At 49.6% G+C, this 20,616-nt stretch overlaps 1 protein-coding gene across 2 annotated transcripts in view; it reads right to left on the bottom strand.

The window, feature by feature from the left end:
• Window positions 1-12,594, bottom strand: part of MAPK4 (mitogen-activated protein kinase 4) — a 49,818-nt gene extending 37,224 nt beyond the window's left edge. For both annotated transcript variants that reach the window (XM_034995697.1, XM_034995696.1), the window contains exon 1: window positions 11,265-12,594. In XM_034995697.1, the coding sequence (XP_034851588.1) occupies window positions 11,265-11,810 (546 nt within the window). In that variant the 5' untranslated portion in view covers window positions 11,811-12,594. The remainder of the gene's footprint in view (window positions 1-11,264) is intronic.
• Window positions 12,595-20,616: the final 8,022 nt, after the last annotated feature.

A 20,616-nucleotide genomic window follows, 5' to 3' on the forward strand; every position in this document is an offset into this window, starting at 1 on the left:
ATGTTCTTGGTAAATGGACTCTTGCGACAAATTTCCCCAAACTCCCACCTGAAAAGGTTACTGTGATAAAACCACGCATGTTCCTACTGTACATTTTTGGGAACTATAGAAAAATAAATAGAAGGAGGGAAAATCCCCTTCTTTTTATTTGTCGTGTCTAACCCTTATTAACATTTTGGAGTTTTTAACCTCTAGCCAATTTTATTTTATTTATTTATTTATTTAAAGATTTTATTTATTTGACACAGAGAGATCACAAGCAGGGGCAGAGGGAGAGGGAGAAGCAGGCTTCCCAGCTGAGCAGGGAGCCTGATATGGGGCTCGATCCCAGGATCCTGGGATCATGACCTGAGCCGAAGGCAGACGCTTAACCGACTGAACCACCCAGGTGCCCCAAGCTCTAGCCAATTTTAATGTGTTTTCTTTCTTTCTCTGTGTTTCCAACTGTTATGATCACCATCTATACAATCCTGTATCTTGCTTTGTAAACCTAATCATTATGACATAAACATTTTCTATGCTATTGTAAACTCTTTTAAAAACACCACTGAAAATAGTTGTATCCCATGCTATATAGTGGATAGCCAGTTTACTTAACCGTGCCCTAACCTCCAATACGATTTTAAGTTTAGATGTTCACGTATGAGATTCTCTCTAAGTAAAAAGGTGGTGTTTGCCAACATCTGAGTTCTATGTATCTAGGAATCAAAGTGTCACAGCTGGTCATGCAGTTTGAATTTGGCTTTTTTACTTTAGGATGAGTTTAAAATTGTATTGAGGTGGAAGGAGAGGATTCTGTAGACAATGTCCCTGAATTCCAACAAGGCACTTAGCTAAATCTCTTAGGACATCTTTGTGGACAGTGAAGAAACACAGATCAGATAACTATACAACAATGTAAACTCACAACTGGTTGGACGACTAAATCCAAAGAATGTTAGCTTAGGGTTAAGTGTCACCTGGAGAGAAGTGTCTAGAGGCCATGAGTCGAAGCGTTTCACCTAATCCCTTTACACATTTTAAAATCAGTGATACAGGGGCACCTGGGTGGCTCAGTCATTAGGTGCCTGCCTTCAGCTCAGGTCATGATCCCAGGGTCCTGGGATCGAGCCCCGCGTCGGGCTCCCTGCTCCGTGGGAAGCCTGCTTCTCCCTCTCCCACTCCCCCTGCTTGTGTTCCCTCTCTCGCTGTCTCTCTCTGTCAAATAAATAAAATCTTAAAATAAATAAATAAATAAATAAATAATATAAAATCAGTGATACAGGTGAAGTCCTAGAAGACAGGTTTATCAGTTACGATGTTGTAAGGGATAAAATTCTGCGATAAAACAAAGATCCAAAAAGCTCTCATCAGGTTGGAATATTTGCCTGAAGCCAACAAGACGAAAATCAACTGTATAAATGTAAAACAGAGAATACCGGGCTTAGCTGAACTTAGTTGGCAACAAGCTCAGTATGGGACAATAGTTGACATGGCTGCCAAAAAAAAAAAAAAGCCACGGGCAGCAGGAACAGTAAATCACTTAGGGAGCAGAGATGTCACACTCTCACCGACTCTGCTGGTTAAATCACACAGTATCTGCTCTGAAAGATACATTTTAAGAAAGGGTATGACAAGTAGGGGGAGGTCAATGAAAAGACAGCGAGGGTAGGGGGAGCTCTGGCAACATTATCATGTAAACAGCCAACGAGGCAGGGTAGCTCAGTGGCTACAGCAATGTCTCCTAAGCCACTGCTAGGCTTTGACACCTAACTCCGCCATTTACAGCTGGCAACCTTGGACAAGTTACTCTCTGTGCCTCAGTGTCTTCATCTGTACAATGGGGACAATAGCAGCACCACTATTATTATTATTACTATTATTATTATTACTATTATTATTATTATTATTAGGCTGTTATAAGGACTAACCAGGTTAACACCTGTCAAGCACTCAGAACAGTACCTGGATATGATTGTATGAAGACAAAGGGCTTCTAGGCTGCAGAGATTTAGAGGGGCATGATGGAGGACTTCAAATATTTGAAAGCTGCCCTGAAGAAGAGAAATGCTTTATTTTGAGACGCTCTTGAGGACCGTACTCGATTCAGTGGAAAGGTAGAGGCTTAGCTTCTTCATTAGTCAATAAGCATGGATGTGCACGTATTCTGGGTCAGATACTGTGCTAGGTGTTAGGAATACAGAGATGAATGAGATACATACTCTTTCCTAAGGGCCCCAATGTCTATCGGGGAAGAGGCATGTGAACAATCACCACCAGAGTATGCGAAGGAATACTGGAGGAAGGTGTGATTAACTCTCCCACGGGGAGCTGGGCAAAGCTTTGCCGAGGTGGGGCTTTTGAGCTGAGTCTGCAAGGACAGTAGGAGTTCATGTGGGAGCAGAGGGAACACTGTATGGGATCAGAACTGTCACTGAGTATGGGATTATCCAGTGAATGGGGACAAGTTGGTGATGTTACAGCACAAGGTGGGTGGGGTGGCAGAAGCTAGAGATGAGGCTCAAAGAAGCGTAATACTGATGTAGAAGGTCGCCAAGGAAGTCAGGGTAATCCTAGCAATATGCTCTCCCCTCTGCCCAGTGTCCTATTTCTATACCACTGTCTTTTCGATAGGCAACCACAGCAAAGGCTGATTCAAGAAACTACACTTCAGGTGAAAACTGAAAAGGATTTGACTCAATTTTCCAGTCATTCTTCTTCAGTATATACACAGGAATATCTGCCTATAGAATAAGACAGTATTGTGTTCCTGAGACACTTACACCCCGGGAGTACCCAAGTGGAGGGACTGGGGTGAGGCCTGGAGTGAGGCCTGGAGGAGCTGGGATCCTCCCCACCAGAACTGAAGATACTGTGTGAAAGGGAGTTCCTCCACCTGCACATCCACTCAGGTGTAAAGGCAAGGAGGAGCAGTGCAGTATTCAACACTTAGCCCCCAGGCTCTCCACTTGATTCCACTGAATAATATTCATTAAGCATGCTACTAGGATGTAGAGATAAGTAAGTCACCAACACTTCCTGCAAGGTGCTTCCAATCTAGCATAAAGGATGATCTGCCACACAGAGCATTGCACCCTTAAATGCGAGGGCTGGCTGCTTCCGGTAAGGATGGAGCAGCTGCACTGGGTTTGCCCTCCTATCTCAAGCAGTGATAAAACTGGACAGACATACACAGCTGATGTTTTCAGTCATTGGACAATGGGCTGAGACAAGAGAAGGAAACACATAAGGTGAATTTCATATTCGCCCTGGCACTCTGCCTGGGTAGATTTCCCAACCACGGCACAGGGAGGTGGGGCAAAGTGGAACATGGTTGTCCTACTGATCTGGGGAAGTAGGAACTGGAGTTTGGGGCTGCTGAAGCAAATAGAGCTGGCAGGGCAAGATACTGGAGAGGAAGTTTCTTCAGTAGGGTGGGGGCCCAGAATTGTGTTGTGGGGCTGGGGCTTGCACAGATCTCTGGCTGAGTGCTGTGTTGCACATACACAGGGTGAGACTCTGGCGTGGGCTGGCAGAGCAGCTACTTCGGAACTGAGAGCAGAGCAAGAATATTAGAGGTTGTAGAGACCTACCACTGGGTCCACAGGAATTCCAGTCTAGCCAGAGGGGAAGCACCAGGCATTCCAACGAGACAATAAGGGCAGGTCCTGGGAATAAGGACCATGATCTAGAGTAAGGGTTACTTTAGTCCTGCCCTATCAAAGCCTAAAACCAAGCCTTAACAAAATTAAGGAGAACCATCCATAAATTAACGGACTGCCAAAACAAAAACCAAAATTGGGTTTTGAACTCATTAAAGGAAGACAATATAATTCAGGCCCCCTTTCAGAGTATCAACTGCAATGTCCACAAACAAGCAAAAATTACCAGAAATGTAGAGAAAAAAGAAAATGTGACCCAAATTCAGAAGAAAAAAAGGAGTCAATATAAAACAATCTGGAGATGTCCCAGATTTGGAATTGGTGAAGACTTTAAAGCAGCTATTTTAAATATTTCATGGGTTGAAAGAGGAAAAAAATGATCTCAATGGATGAAGATGGGGAATCTCAGCACATAAAGGGAAACTATAAAAAAGGAACCAAATGGAAATTCTGGAATGGAAAAGCATATTATCTAAAATGGAAAACTCACCAAATGAGCTTAATTACAAATAAGAGATAGCAGAAGAAAGGATTAGTGAAGTTGAAGACAGAACCACAGAACTTATCCATTCTTCAAAAAAGGACTGTACTATCTTTTGGAGCAATACCAAGTCGAGTAACATACATGTAATCAGAACCCAGAGAAGAGAGAAAAAGTGGAGTGGGGAAAAAAAAACAAACTGTTGAAATTTCCCAAATAAACCTACAGATCCAAGAAGCTCAATGAATTGCCCCAAAAATAAGCACCAAGAAAACCACACCTGGGCATATCCCAGTCAAGCTGCTGGAAGTTAAAGATCAAGAAAAAATCTTGATAGCAGAGGAAAAAAACCCACATTCCATACAGGGGAAATGATGTGAATGAAGACCTTCTCTTCAGAAATAATAGGGCAGGAAATAGGCGATGGCATTTTTAAGTACTGAACGACAAAAATATCGTAGATTCGGAATTTCATATCCAGAGAAAACAAACTTTAAACATGAGAGCAAAATAAAGACACTTTCTAGATAAAGAAAGAACTTGTCAGCAGCAAGCCTGTAGGACATGAAACTCTAGACCCTCTCCAGCATCTCTGGCAGGACGCGGACTTCCTGTGGGTGAGCACCAGGTGAGCAAGGAGGCTGGTGTTGAAAATAAGGAGGAAGCTCCTGATCGCTTTACGCTTTTAATCAACAGTTCACCGCCCCCCCCCCCCCCCCCCCCCGTGAAGAGGTAGACCAGCAGGCACACGAGAAAGGGCGAGCTTTGATATGGCGAGGAAGGCAGAAAGCACAGCTGGGATGCATTGGGGCAGCGAGGCCAGTGGTAGAATAATGAAATGCTGTAAACTGGTTGGGAAATAGGCATTGCTCCAAGCCCCTGATTCCCTCACTCCTCACCTTGGCCTCATTCCCAGCGACTCTTAGATCTCTCTATGATCTGGCCATAAAGGGTCAATTCCTGGCAAGCAGGGCACCTCCAGGACCCCGCCTTAGGCCTCTGACTGGCTTCCTTTCTGATTGGCGGTGCGTGGGCCATGCCAGTTGTTAAAGATTTTTCATATCGCCCCTGGAGCTAAGTGGGGTTGCTTCCCAGGGAGGGAGGCCCAGGTGTGATGTTCTGGGAGGGTGCAGAAGAGGACCCCAGGACGCCCAGGGACAGAGTGAAGACCCTGCTCCTGGGGTGGGGCTGCAGTGGGAAGGGGGAGGGAGGCTCTGAAAGTCAACAAAATTAGCTTTCCAAGTGGGCCTGAGTATTCAGGGACACTTGACTCTCTAGGACAACCTCTGTTCTAATCCCCTAGGTCATGTTTTTCCCTTTTAAAAAGGGATATTTCATAGCCTTTTAAATAAATCTTTTCAGCTCCACTGATTTGGAATAACACGCTTAGCAGCTTAAGAACTTCTAGCTGGCCCTTCAGCAGGTTGTCCTTCCATGAGCCCATTTTCTCATGAAACCCTGGCCCCCGGGTCTGGCTGGGCCTCTCCCAGTGCCAGCACCGTGGACCCTGGTCCTATTCCGGGATCCTGGGCAAGCCCTTCCTCACTCCCTGCACCTAGGGACCTGCACCTCATTCCCTGCATCTGCAATATGGCGATCGTTCAAAATACAAGCCGACAGAACACCAAATGGCCATTCTCTTGATCGGCAGCAAAGACCCTATTTTAGGCACAGAAATGAGCATTCCTCCTCTGAGGTTCTGTTTCAAGGGAATCTGGGCTTTAGGGGAGGCTTTCTGTGTGTCTGCCCAGGTAGACAGGGGGAGGTTATATTGGCCTAGACAGACAAGAAGCCATCAAGGGAAGGCAGTGGCCAGGAGAGGAGGAGGGGAGGTTGATGAACATGATTAAACCAGCATAAACACTGCTGACCGAAGCTCCATGCAGAGCCTTCGGAAGCTGGCTGTGTGTGTTCAACATCACGCACCTTTCTGCCTCCTCTGGGACCTGGAACCACAAGCCCTAACGAACTATGGTAATCTGCCGAGCCCTCAATCAACACTCCGTCTCACTGATCTGTGAAGCCAGTGTCTGTCCTGGAATTACCTCAGGTCAAGTAGTTTACACCAGAATGAAAAGTACATGTTTTCTAAAATTGTGTTCCTATCACCTGACTATTATGAAAATCACACCTAAACAGAACCAGTGCTCCTTCTGGTGGAGGTCCCTGGTTTGTGTGGCTTTCTACCAAACCTGGTGAACAGGCCAGGCAGCTTCCCATGTGATGTGATGGAGACCCTAAAAAGTCATCCTGCCGAAAACAACCTTCCCCATTCTCTGGCACGACATCCCCGCCATGAACAACCCCAGTTAGTTAAAGTAGCCACTTCAAACACAACCCCGCTATCTGGGCGTCCTTAGCCTTCTTCACGGTGCTGAAGGCTGAGAACCACGGCTGCAAGCACCAGCAAACATGTCAGGAGCATCAGCATTCTGTCCATAGACAAGCTGTTCCGTGTCTTCAGATCAGTGGTTCTAGAAAGTTGACCAGTATCAGATTCACCTGGGGGCTTGTTAAGACCCAGCTTGCTGGGCCCCACCCTGAGTTTCTGATCGGGCAGGCCTGAGATGGAACCAGAGACTCTGCATCTCTAACAAGGCCCCGGGGTGAAGTTGACGCTCTGCTCCAGCACTTTGAGAATCAATCACTGCCCATACTATTAATTTCTAAGGCATCTTCATGAGATAGGTAGGTAAAGTGTGAATGCATCCTGATAGGGAATGCGGTATGAAGACAGAGGGCTCTGAAACAGAAAGGGGTCAAGGGACCAAAGCCAGGCCAGCCGAACAAACTTAGACTTTCTCAAGGGATCCACCAAAACACAAGAGCCATTGGCTGTCCAAATTCTGCTGGGCCTCTGGCTCTTGCTCTCTTTCCTGGTGTCTTCTGCCTGCTACCCCAGAGAAAAGGCAAGCCTGCTGGCAGCCCCAGCGAGAAGAGGGGGCTCCTCCCCTCAGCCACGGCGGGCCCCTCCACGAGGAGAGTGTGTTCACGCAGCTAATCTGGCTGTCAGCGTACCTTGGGCTCTCGGGGGCTCCTGACACCACTTAGAATTTACGCAGGACTCAGCCAAGTCTTAAACAACATTTTTCCCCCCTCTTCGGAGATCCTCTAGTTCCTAATAGGACAAATTCAAAGGAAAACAAGCTCTGACCCCTCAGCAGCCTCTTCTTGACTCAAACAACAAGGAACTCCTTAGCAGGCTGGCCGAGGAGGTGGGCAGGAAGGGTTCATCCCAGGAGCGGAGGCTGGGAAGCCACCCTTCAGGTGGGGCCTCATGACTCACCTCTGGCCCTGTCAGGAGCTGGTTCTGTATTTCAGGGGAGGGCAAATCGATACCTGAATGTCTGAGCGATATTATTATGGCATCTACTGGGCAAATAGTTCTTTTTTTTTTTTTTTTAATTTTTTTTTTAAAGATTTTATTTATTTATTTGAGACAGAGAGAATGAGAGACAGAGAGCATGAGAGGGAGGAGGGTCAGAGGGAGAAGCAGACTCCCTGCCAAGCAGGGAGCCCGATGCGGGACTCGATCCCGGGACTCCAGGATCATGACCTGAGCCGAAGGCAGTCGCTTAACCAACTGAGCCACCCAGGCGCCCCGAGGGCAAATAGTTCTGTTAGTGATTTTGCCCTTCGTACATCTTTGAAAGCACTTTGATCAAACATCCTCCACGTGACTAACAAGAATCCTGTGAAATCAGCAGAATGGGAACAATGACAGTGTTTGACAGAAGACAACCGAGAAGAGAGGCACAGGAAAGCCAGTGGGCGTGGAGTTGAACCGTGTGTGGTGGCCACTCATCGTGAGATCTTGAGTGGGTCTCCTCCCCTTCCTAGGCCCTGGTTTTGTCATCTGTGAAGTGAAGGGGATGGACAAGGTGATGCTGAGGTGAACTCAGTGGACACTACCCTCTGGCAGGCCCTGCTGTAGATGAGGAGATGTGGAAGTGAAGGAGGCTCACTATCTACCCAGGAGGAAGTCACAATGAGGACAGTGAGACCCGGGTGGGTGGTGCTCAGCCAAGGGGCCAAGTCCAGCCACCAGTCAGGGCACAAAGTCTGTCCCTGGCACTGGGCTCAATCAGCATGAAAAAAAAGGAGTGCCATTTTATAACCCACACATAGGTGCTGGCCATGGCCCAGGTGAGCACGATCTTCTTCAAGGTGAGTACAGGATCCACAAAACTTCAGGAGGGGTCAGGTTTAGAGCAGCTCCCATGTAGACATCACTCTCCACACACAAAGGGGAGAGCAGATGCACACATCTGACCCCAACCAACCCACCAGCTGGAAGAATTATGTGCTCTCTTTCTGAGAGTCAAACCCTCTAACCACATGAGATCAATGAACCCAACTAGCTTCCTATCTGTAATGTGCTGGTAAATGACTATTCGCCCATCTGTTCAAGACAGTCACAACAAGATCAACTGGGCCATGTTTCAGGCACAGTGATCAGACTCCCTGGGGAAGATAAGATGAACACGACATGCCCTCAAGAACCAAGGGCCTCTCAGCTTAAGGGAGCACAGAAGATGCAGACAAAAATACCCGTAAGACAGAGCAGAGAATGGTAGATGCTAGAAGATTCAGGTTATGGGCTGGGGAAGAACCAACAGGGGAATTCAGAAGAAGGAAAGACTAATTCCAACTGGGGAACAGCAAGCCTTCCAGAAGGCGATGGTGCCTAGAAAGACCTTGCATTAGGACGCGAGAAGGCCTCACGCGAACACTGACTGGGCTCACAACTGGCCCCAGTGATTTTATTTTTAACTTCCCACAGCTTATTTTATTGAAGAGACTCTAAGAAGAGTAAGTCAGAACACCTAAATTCTTCTGCATCAGGAACATGAGTCCCAACCAGAGAGGTGTCTTCCCAGCCCGAGGGATAGGAGAGCAGCCACCTACAGTCAGTGGCCAGGGAACCCGGGCTGGGGCCCAAGGTGCTCAGCAGACACTCATTACATAAGTGGATGGGCTCCCTACTACTTTCCAAGGGGGCTTTACATTCATGCTCCATTTTGATTTGTAACCACAAGCCAGTGGGCAGACGGCATCTACCACCATCCCTGTCAAAGATGGGGAAACCAAGGCTCTCAGAGGGCAAGTGACTGCCCACGTCCCTGGCCAGCACTGTCAGAAGGGAGCCTGGACCCCTGCCTCCTCACTTCCTCACACCACACACCTTCTAAGAATTGTTAGGGCAGCCAATCTTCACCCCAACAAATCACCCTTCCTGACTTTAGAGAAGGTCTCCTGCGTGCTGTTCAGAGCACTTTCCCTAGAGCACGTCACTTAATCAGAGCCTTTCATCAAGGGGGGGTCCTATTTTTACTCCCGAATGGACTGGATTATTCCAATTCAGAAAGTGGTCTTGTGCATCCCAGAAGTAAGTGTCATGGATTCTCTGGTCCTTTCACCAAATAAGAATTGATTTGGGTTAAAACCTTCAGTTTGATTGTTTGGAGTCATTGCTTCTTAGAAGAAAGTGAAGGTACAAACGGCAAAGGGTATTAGGAAGACAGAAAGGCATTATTATTATTATTATTATTATTATTATTTTTTTTTTATTTATTTTTTTTTTTTTTACCATGGATACTCTTGCCTACAAAGTCAACCATCCATCTTGACAGATGGCCTGGCCGCAGGAGGGGGGTGAAGGCGGTACTAAGGAGCTAGAGCCAGTTGGGCTGAGTTGGGGTCTGACATCTGGGCTGGAGCCCAAGCTCCAGGCAGTGAGGGTGGGACAGGGAGCCCTGCTGTCCCCTCCCCTGGGTGCGCTTTCACTGGGGCTACACCAGACGGGTCAGCGCCTTTCTATGAGTCTGTGACCTTCTGGCTGCGGGCAAATAAGGTGGCAAGGGACAGCAGAGGACTGGGGCCTCAGAGAGAAAGCTGAAGCATGCCCAAGGTCAGAGCCACCCTCCCCTTTCATGACCCACCTCGGCCACTTTGGCTGACCTACTTCCTAGGGAATGTTTTCACTCTAATAAAAACTCATGGCTCAAAGGTTTTGGCAGAAGGCTGGAAGTCACACCCACCCCACAGCTCTGTTGAGGGATGCCTGGTGACGTGTGCTCGGGCTGAGGTGCTCAGAGGCTCCCCTAAAGTGGCAGGAACAAGGGGTGGGGGGGGGGGGGAAGAGAACTTCAAAGGATTCCCAGGTCCTGAAGGGAGCAGTGCATTAGTTAAGAAGAGGTCTGGGGCCTTGAGAACAAGTGTCAGTATCTCCATCAGCGTGGCTGGGTCAGCTCTGATCTCTGCAGCTGGTAGGGCATTTAGCCCTGACACGTGGGGTCTCAGGACTGTCCAGACACCTGTAGTGTTAGTGTGACACCGAGAGGCCAGAGCATAATGGAACCTGGGAGAGCCGAGCCATTAGCTAAACAGTGTAAACTGAGGATTAGTTTATCAGATTCACTGTTCGTGCCCTCCGTCCACAGACAGAGAGAACGGGACACAGAGTGGGAGGAGGAGGCAAGCTCAACTAGAGCATAAGGCTGGTGTGCTGGGGAGCCTCACTGGGAGTCCTGAGCAGACAGCAGGGAGAGGTGGTATTATGTGGATGGTAGAGATAAGAGGATGCTCGAGGCAAATTCACCAACCATAGTTTTAAAAGCCATAGAGTTGGGCACCTGGGTGGCTCAGTTGGTTGAGCGACTGCCTTAGGCTCAGGTCATGATCCTGGAGTCCCGGGATCGAGTCCCGCATCGGGCTCCCTGCTCAGCAGGGAGTCCGCTTCTCCCCCTGACCCTTCCCCCTTCTCATGCTCTCTCTATCTCATTCTCTCTCTCAAATAAATAAATAAAATCTTTAAGAAAAAAAAAAAAAGCCATAGAGTTTAGAGCTGGAAGAAATCTTCAAGATCACCTACTCCAACCCCATCTTGTGCAGCTAGGAATTCTTGGTTGTGGCCTTGGGGTGGAGCCAAGCCTAAGAATCAGGCCACCGCTCCTACCCCCTGCCTGGCCAACAACTGCTTTTCAGGCCAGTGATCTTTCTAGCACGCACCTTCCAGCCTCCCCCAGGTACGGACCCTAATCCCCTGACTCCAGTGGAGCTAGGAATACCCTCTTGAATGACTGTGAGCATTCTTGAGGGTTCTGTGGACCACCCATACCAGCCATTCCAGCCAGACATACCTTGTGTGAATAATGCTGGTCAACAATCCTTGCCAACCCGAAATCCCCGATCTTGAGCACGAGGTCCTCTGTGCTGATGAAGATGTTGGCGGGCTTCAGGTCCCTGTGCAGCACATTGGCGGAGTGGATGTACTTGAGCCCGCGGAGCAGCTGGTACATGAACAGCTTTGCGTGTTCCTCCGTCAGCGTGCCCTGCTCCAGCAGACGCGCCAGGTCGGTCTCCATGTGCTCCTGGACGATGTAGGCCACACTGAACTTGAACAGCTCGCCCTGCAGGTCAGTGCCCTTGGGTCCCAGCACCTCGTACACCTTCACGATGTTGTCATGGTCCAGGCGCCGGATGATCTTGATCTCCCGGAGCGCGTGCTTCATGCTGCGGGCGTCGCTCAGGATGATCTTCTTCACGGCCACCTTCCGGCAGGCCCTGCTGTCCACGGCCGACAGCACCAGCCCATTGACACCGAAGCCCAGGGGTTGGAAGTCAACAAAGCGCCCACCAAGGTCATACCCATAGACGCTGGCGACGCAGTCACCCTTCTCAGCCATTGTCGGCTCAGTGGTCAGGGTCTGCCCGGGTGATGGAGGGGCAGTCAACGGCGGCCACGTCCTGGGTAGCGGCTTCCCCAGCACACCTCATTCTGTCGAGTCCCAGAGCTGAGGGCTGCTTTTTCTCGTGGTGAGGTCACTGCCACCAGCTTTCTGGAGAAAGGAGTGGCGTATGTCCACGCTTGCTGAACTGTGGAAGACAAAGGCTCAGACTGTTTTCTTAACCTGCGTCAGGAGGGCTGTCCGCCAACGCCTCTGGACCCTGAACTCTCCTCGAAGCTTAGAATGGCTCATGCTTTTTTCAAAGGTAGCGTCTTGGAGAGAAATACCAGTCTCATTATCTATGTGAGTGTAAAGTGTTCTACCATATGGACCTCAAGGTAAAAGATGCAGAAACTCTCCTCTTTGAATCTTTTGTTAAAAGACGTTCCTTCCGGCTGAAATGCAGAGCTGTTGCTGAGCTGTGCTCCTTGACTTATGATGGTCCAGAGCTTGGTTCTGTCACAGCATCCAGCAGCTTGGTAGCTATTCTCTGTGTCCTGAGCAGGATGAAGTGATCCCAGCAATGGATTCTGGAGGCTTCCAGGGGCTTCTTTCTACTTCTGCCAGCTCCGCTTTCTACCAGCTCCCCTTAGATTCTGCAACCCAAACCAGGCTGGTGAGCATTGGTGAAGAAAGCCAGAGAAACCCAACCACCTTTCTTGGGCTCTACACCAAGTTACACCTCAAGTCCCAACGCTGAGGGGCACTCAGCTGCCAAGCCAGGATCCTCCAGAGGCTTCAGATGGGGCAACATCCTCTGTCACCCCCTCCTCCACACCACCTTGCACAAGACTGTGCGCTGCTGGACTCCGACAGGCTGCAGGAATGCGGCATCTTTCAGACCATGTCCCCTTTTCTGTCAAAGGAATAACGTTGGGTAAATTTCCACACTCCAGCTTCCAACACCTTCCCACTTGCGTGTCCTTTGTTAACCAGCCCAAGTGTTATTTGATCTGTCCAGCCAGCTGAAACACTGCTTGCTCAGGGGATTCCAGGCTCTGCACTGCCCAGCCGCCCCTCCTGCTGTGTGCAGCACTCCCCTGGAAGAGAGAGAAGATGGATTGATTTGATAAGATCGTCAAACGGTATGCCTTTTATGTAAATGCCTGCTCCCCAAAGGTTCACACACCCAAATTGTGGGTGGGGATGATCCACTCTGACTTTTGAGAAATTAACTCTAAACACATACATCAGTACTAGCTGGGAAGGTTGAGAGTAAAAAGTAGCTGCAGACAGAAAATAAAGGATCGATAATTCTGTGTTTCTACTCGGACCCCTTTGCTTCCCTCTTTTGCAAATGTCTTTGGATATTTTGAGAGAATTTGCCAAATGCTGATATTTAATTACATGTGTATCTCTTGCTTTCCACAGAGGCAGCATAAGCACACATACTAAATAAGGAAATTTTATTGCCACCCTATAAATTTTATTGCCACCATGACCTGAGCCGAAGGCACTTAACCTCTGTGCCACCCAGCAAAGCAGGGCACAGAGTTCTTAGCAAGACACCAGGACTGGCGTGGTGAACTGTATTCTCTTTGATGATGGGGACGTAGCTCTTCAAAGCAATGGCTCAAATCCTAGCCTGACTGCCCCCTGGTGGCTGCTGACTCAAATTACAGGCATAGGACCTAAGAGGGGCGAAAAAAAACATTGCAAAACAAACAATGTAAAATCAGACCTCTGGAGTGAAGGCAGTGCCATAGCTTTTAAGGGAGTGGCAGGTTTTATAAGTTTATTAAGTCCGTGGACACTCAGAGAACAAACACTGTACCCTGCCCAAAGGAGTGAATCTAGCAGGGCTATTTCTTAATTCTCATCATCCTGTTGGGTCTTCTGTAGGGATGCTTTCATATCTGAATTTTGCACAACTCTGCAAATGATAAATGAGGCAAAACAACAGTTAACTCAATGTCTGAAATTAAGGGGGCAAATCAGGGGACAGAGAGGATCTGAAATAGTGAATGCTCAGATCCCCTCTAAAAACTTATGAAAGAGATTTGCCAAGGGTCTGGAATATAGTAAATGCTCAGCAGATGTCAGCTATTGATGACTTTGTTAAAAATTCCCTTGCACTTGAATAAGATGTACCTACTATTCTAATGTTTTGTCAAGATCTTCAGCAATTCTACTCTTCATGTTTTTATTGGTCCCAGCAGCAAAATAACCTTGGTCTTACTGAATTTCAGAATAGGAAGCAATCATAGCAAACAAGTCTAGTGGTCCTTAACTGGGGATGGTGCTGCCCTCCCTGGCTAATTTTTTTGTTTTTAAAGATTTTATTTATTTGACACAGAGAGACACAGCGAGAGAGGGAACACAAGCAGGGGGAGTGGGAGAGGGAGAAGCAGGCTTCCCGCGGAGCAGGGAGCCCGATGCGGGGCTCGATCCCAGGACCCCGGGACCCTGACTTGAGCCGAAGGCAGACACTTAACCACTGTGCCACCCAAGCACCCTCCCTGGCTAATCTGACTAGGAGTCACTACTGGCCTTGAAGAGGCAGGGCTAGATTGGCTAACCATCCTGCCAAGCAGTTCTATCAGTGAATAACTGACACCCACCCCCAAATGCCAGTACTTTTGCTGAGAGAGAATGATTCTGGTCCAAGTCCCCACTTTGCAGATGAGGGCACCGAGGTTCAGAGGACACCAGCTCAGTGCTTCCTACATAGACAGGGTCAATAAACATTTGATGAATTGGGAAATGAATACCATTCACTCTGAGGATTCCTTGCCAATTAGAAAACAGCGCTGGGACCACCCTCTGCACCACACTCTGTGGCCATGCTAGTGATATTCACCTGGATACCTAATTCAGGGGAACCGAAGAGCCACCCCGGTGCCCCGTTCCGTCCTCCTCTGACTCTCACTGCGCATCAGGTAACAGAAACCAAACTGGAGCTTCTTTCACTCTCTATCCATATGCCTGGTCCAGTTCCCAAGGGCACAGCAAACAGGCAATTATATATTTTGCTTTATGAGAAGAGATGCGTAAGCCTTCTTCCCTTGCCAGCTCCCACTGGGTTGTAAACAGACAGGACTGCGCACCTAAGCAGGGAGATGACATCACCGGCGAATGAGAGCAGGATTTGTTCCAGATCAACCGCAATGCAGATAATCTGTGAATAATTAAGAGGTGCTTTATTTATTTTTAAAACTCCTTCCTCTTCCTCTCACATGGGGGAGGGGCTGTCTCCCCGTGCCCTTGCTTGCACGCGTGTGTGTGTAAGCACTCTCCCCGACGCGCTGTCGGCTCCCGCGGGCAGGTCCCATGTCACCTTGGGAAGACTTGATTCCAGCCACTTGGCCTTCCTCATGCGCCTCTAAATACACTCTTGCAATTCCTGCCTGCCTTCTTTGCTTGCGCCTTCCCGGTTCCTGAAATGTCCTCCTGCTTCCTCCCCACTCGTTGAAATCCTGCCCATCACTCAGAATCCAGATGGCATCTCACATCCACTCCAGAGTTCCCGTTCCCGGAGTGTCCCCGGTGACATTCTGGCTGCTCTACGCTCCTGCAGTGTCCGTGTGTATGCTGTCTGTGACCTTCACCGTATACGAATCTGGGTTGTTACTTAACCGTTTATACATGTCCATCTCCCGCCTAGACTTCAAGCTCCTCGGGTCCCGGCCCAAAGCAGCACTTAGACAATGACTGCAGTCCAAGGAACATTTGTTCATTGTGTCTACCGAGTGGTCATGCCCACATTTCCTGCACATCAGCCTCCCCTCCCTATGTCTGCTGCCTCAATACAACTTGTTCAAGAGGGCTCTTCTCGCGACAAGCCCCAACCACCCAGACACACGTCAGCCCTCTTGGTAGCACCTTCTGCTTCGATGCTGCTTCTCCTAGAATTCCAGCACCACCCAGGCAGCCCGCGAATGACCGTTTCTCTGTTCCCATGTGAGTCTCCTGTTACTCACCCCTTCTCAGCCCTCTTTACGTTCTCAGTTTCTAGAATTCCTCTATAATTTCCACGGTAAACCTTTTGCCTTTCTCCACAGGTGGACTGATTACAAAACACCTAGTACCTAAGATGTCTCGGATTAGTGGTTCCTTGTTTGCATGACACAGCAGGGGGCATGGGCCCAGGGGCCCTGGAGAGGCCCCCCCCCCCCCCCCCCCCCCCACCTCCAGATGTGCCCACCTGGGCAGAGGAGTGATTCTGGCAACTTCTTAGAGCAAAGCACAGCCATTCTCCATTTGAATTTGGTGGCTCAGGGCTGCTCTGAATCAGGTGTGACTTCAAACCAGGGAGTGGGCATTCACCTTGAAGGAAGGAAAGGTCATGGGTTCAGCTGTGCTCGAATGACAATGAGCAAGAACACATGTACCTCCTGCAAGGGCAGCCCGGGCTCCCGTGATTCGTGGTGAATGTCGTAATAAAATGCAGGAGTAGAAGTATCGACCCCCAGGACACCTAGCAATGGAGCTTCATCTCTCCACTGATCTCCCATGGACTCTCCTGCAAAACTTTGTTTGAGGCCAATTAATTATCCTCTCATGCATCCAGCCTTTTAACATGTGGAGGCAAACCAGAGACGAGATGGTGTGTGCCAACTGTCCCTTGCTGGGTTTCCTGGGGATCTGGTTTATAAAGCAGCTTTGGAAAGTCTAAATTTAGACTCCACTCTTCCTGTTCAGATCCTCCCAAACCTCATGCTGCTGTCAACTTTGGGCAGGAACGATGGCCCCCGATGAGGTGCTGATATTTCACAGACAGAGCTTTCTTTTTTCCCCTGAGCACCCAAAAACTTGCAGGAAATCCTTTTCAGGCAAGGCTGATGTTCACAGTTGAACAGGCTGCACACTGCAAAATTCTAGGTGGCACCATTCACATTATAGTCAAGTCTGTCTGACTCTACGGTTCATGACCCTAATCACTATAGTCCATGTGAACAAAGTCCTCTAGACCAGAGATCAGCAAATTTTTTCTGTAAAGGGCCAGAGGATAAATATCTAAGGCTTTGCGGGACATACCGTCTCTGTTACAACTACTCCAAGCCTGCCTTGCAGCAGAAAAGCAGCCACAGATAATTCCCGAACGAAGGTTTGCACGGCTGCATTGAAAACAATTTTATTTACAAAAATAGGTGGGAGACTGAATTTGGTGAGAGGGCTGTAGGCAGCCAACCCTTGTTCCAGACTGTGTAGGAACATTCTCTAGCTTGTTCCTGAGGTGGCACTGAAGTGTGCTGTAACTCAGATCTTTCCGGCTCCCCCTGCATGGTCTCCTCCCTCCTGGACTCAGTCCTCCTGTTGCCCCTCACGGTGGCCCTACCCCAGGCCTGCCTGCCCTCCCAGGGACCTACCCTGGGCAGTTAAGGTCATTTGCAGGGTTCCTGGCCTCAGGGCCCACAGGCTACCTTCTGTCTCTGTGATTCTCTGGTACTGTTGAAGCGCCTCACTCCTACACACCACTTGCCTTTTAACAGAGGCTTTCTGGAAAGGCGGAGAAGGCGACATGATGAAGATAGGCTGAGGGGTCACCATGGGCCAGGAGCTGTGCCTGAGGATTTCGGTTTGTGTCATGCTCCCATGAAGCCCCCAGAGGGAAGTGACTTGCCCAAAGTCACCCCACTAGCAGGCGATGTCTCCAGAGGCTACACATCTCAGCACCGTAACACGTGATCTGAGCCCAAGTGAATGATTCTCACCACGAACCACCTAAGGCCCCAGGTGGCTTCCCAGGCCCAAGGAAGGGCAAATCTGGGGACGGGAGCACCTGTGGTACTCCTCAAAGGCAGCCACCTTGTCAGGCTGTGTTCGGCCCCAGTGTGGAGACCGCGGTGCATAGCCCACTTTATGGAAACAGAAACTGAGAAACAGGACATTAAAATGAGAGTTAAGGGCGCCTGGGTGGCTCAGTTGGTTAAGCGACTGCCTTCGGCTCAGGTCACGATCCTGGAGTCCCGGGATCGAGTCCTGCATCGGGCTCCCTGCTCAGCGGGGAGCCTGCTTCTCCCTCTGACCCTCCCCCCCTCTCATGTGCTCTCTCTCTCTCTCTCAAATAAATAAAATCTTTAAAAAAAAAAATGAGAGTTAAGAAAAGAACAAAAACAAAAAACTGCAAGTTTAAACAACCACCAAGCTGCCTTCCAACCACTTCTTGACCTCTTCTCTAACGTAAGCCTCAGGTAAGCCCGAGCCCGGGCTGCAGAGACCGGCCATCCCAGACGTGAACGGAGCTGAGCGTTCTCCAAGCTACCTGACTCACAAGGTCCTGGTGCTGACTTCCTCCAGATGAACAGAAACCGGGACTGGGTCAGCCATCAAGCAGCTGAGCCCGGCCAGCGATAACCCACGATGCTTCTAAACCAGGGCTTCTCGGCCTCAACGTGATTGACATTGTGAGCCAGGTCATTCTCAGCTATGGGGCTGACGCACACTGATGTTCAGTAGCACCCCCCAGTCTCGACCCACTAGATGCCAGAGCACCCCCGAGTTGGGACAACCAGAAGGTCTTCAAACACTGAAAACGAACGGTCACCGGTGGAGGAGGCAGGCCCTCACCCCTGGCTGAGAACCACTGGTCTAAAGCAGCCATTCCTAGCATCAGGGCCGAAGAGTTCTTTGTTTTATGGAGCTATACAGTGCACTGTGGTCAAGTTTAGCAACCCTGTCTCTACTCACTAAATGCCAATAGCATTTCTGGTTCCGGTGACAGCCTCACACATTTGCAAAACCCCACAAGGCAAGGGACTATCCCACACCCATCCCTGCTGAGGGCCTGGAGTCAAAGTCGTGGTAACCCACTCCCCCTTTGGTAACAGGTGGCTATTCGATCCAGTTCCGGAGAGTAAGTCTGAAAGGAAATCCTGCTGCAGGGAAGGGTGCTCAGAAGTTCTCCTTCCCAAGAAGAAACACCACTGTGTCTTGGGATGCAGTTGTGGGAGAAAGCAACGTTAGTGCTATTGGATACAGGAGCGCCTACATGCTTGCAGGAAGATTCTGGTTATGACAAAATATAATCTGAACGGAAAGAGAAATTAAAAATAGGTCCCTGAAGCCCAGATCAGAAAGCGTTTTGAATCCCTCCAGGGAGAGTGGGGAGGTAAAGGTGGGGGTTCAAGCAGGATGCCACATGGACCCCAAAAGAGCACAGTGACTAGAAGGTGTAACTTCACCAAGGAAGCAAGGGCCGGTCCTGAGGCAGTTAGCACTGGGTTATCTCTGATTTTGAGCATAGATGGGTCTTACTCTCGGCGGCGGCGGCAGCGGTGATGCTCCCTGGAATGAGGAGAAACAACTCACCTGGGCCTCCTGGGTTTTGACATAAAGTCCCACTCCCCTCCCCCCAGGAGGTGAGGCAGCCGGAGGAGTTTATGAGAAGTGAGCTGCCCGGGAGGCCTTTCCTCTGTGGAAGCCCAGGTGCATGGGCAGACAGTTGCTGTAAACGTTGCGGCCCGTGATGCCAACGCAGGCCGCATTTCCGATCCCGTGCCTCTCCTGTGCCCAATACCACCGCCCGCCGAGGGCCTGGGATGCCCCTTTGCACACCAGCCGGCAGGAGAGCCGCCCAGCCAAGCCAAACACATCACTATAAATGTCTCAGGCAGGGGAGCAGGCCCCGGTGAGCATCCTCCCCTGGGATGTGCAAAGGTCTGAATGTTCCTTCGAGGCGGTGATGCCACCCACCCTGGCTTGCTGCCCTTATTTGGTTCCCTCGAGAACACACGGGTGGGGACGCCGAGTGAGAAACTGGAGGGGAACCTGTTTCATCTTCACGTCTTTGAGAGGGAGCAAGAGGAGAGCTACTGAGGGCTGGAAGAGAAAAGTTTGCAGAGGGAACGTCAGACCTTGCGCTTGTCACCTCCTCCCCCAAATGCAAAGTGCAGGAGCATACAACAGTTCGGTCTTTGCTCTGCCTTTTCTCTTGAAAATTACATAACCAGCCAGGGAGAACAAAGACTTTGCAGGCCTCCCAACGATACTGACAGAGCACAGAGAGAAATTCTGGCAGCCTCCCTGGAGCGCCACGCCCACGGCAGCGCAAAGCTGGGGAGGGGGGCGGTGTGGGGCCCCGCGTGCGAAGTGTGGGTGCTGGTCACCACGGGGGCGGCACTGGCTGCGGAGGCTGGGGGTCTGACTTTAGGACGGGTCCCAAGTGTGTGTGTGCGCACGCCACCGTTTAATCCGTCTGGTTTTAGACGACTCCTACACTTGGCCTTTGTAGATTCAAGGGGAAACTTCTTAGCTGTTTTTTTGTTTGTTTGTTTTAAGGAAAGAAACCTGGGATAGCTGAAGACTTCTCTCAAAATCTAAATCAGGGCAGTTACGACTTCAGTGGCTAAATAAGGTGAGGCCCTATTTGGGGCTTGCTTTGTTTGGACTGTTCTAAAGGGCAGACATCCCAGCCGGGGGCTAAGCTTCTCAAAAGTGGTGTCTGCATCTTTAATTCCTTCCGCATTTGCTCTAGCACCCACTGCACGGTGCCCCCAGGCCACTGTGCCTTCCCTGAATTTGGAGATAACTCTCTGTGAGGCAAGATTTAATAAGCCATCGTGGGAAAGCACAAAGCTGCCGGTCCTTGAGGAACTCCTTGTTCAGACCTCACCTTTCCTACCAAACTTTTGGGCCCAGACACGGGACTACCTACTCCCTCCTGCAAGGTGGGCCCGTGGCAGGATGCTGAAAGATCCCTGGTTTGTAGCTAAAGGATTCAGCATTAAGTTACATTGCTTTTAGACCAGGAATGGCAAATTTGTATCATCTGTATTACTATCAACCCATTTTGCACCTATGGCAGATGTTGGCAATCAGTGAC

Source organism: Mirounga leonina, unplaced genomic scaffold (assembly GCF_011800145.1).
Source record: "Mirounga leonina isolate KUSES-001 unplaced genomic scaffold, KU_Mleo_1.0 Mir_93, whole genome shotgun sequence".
Classification (NCBI taxonomy): domain Eukaryota; kingdom Metazoa; phylum Chordata; class Mammalia; order Carnivora; family Phocidae; genus Mirounga; species Mirounga leonina.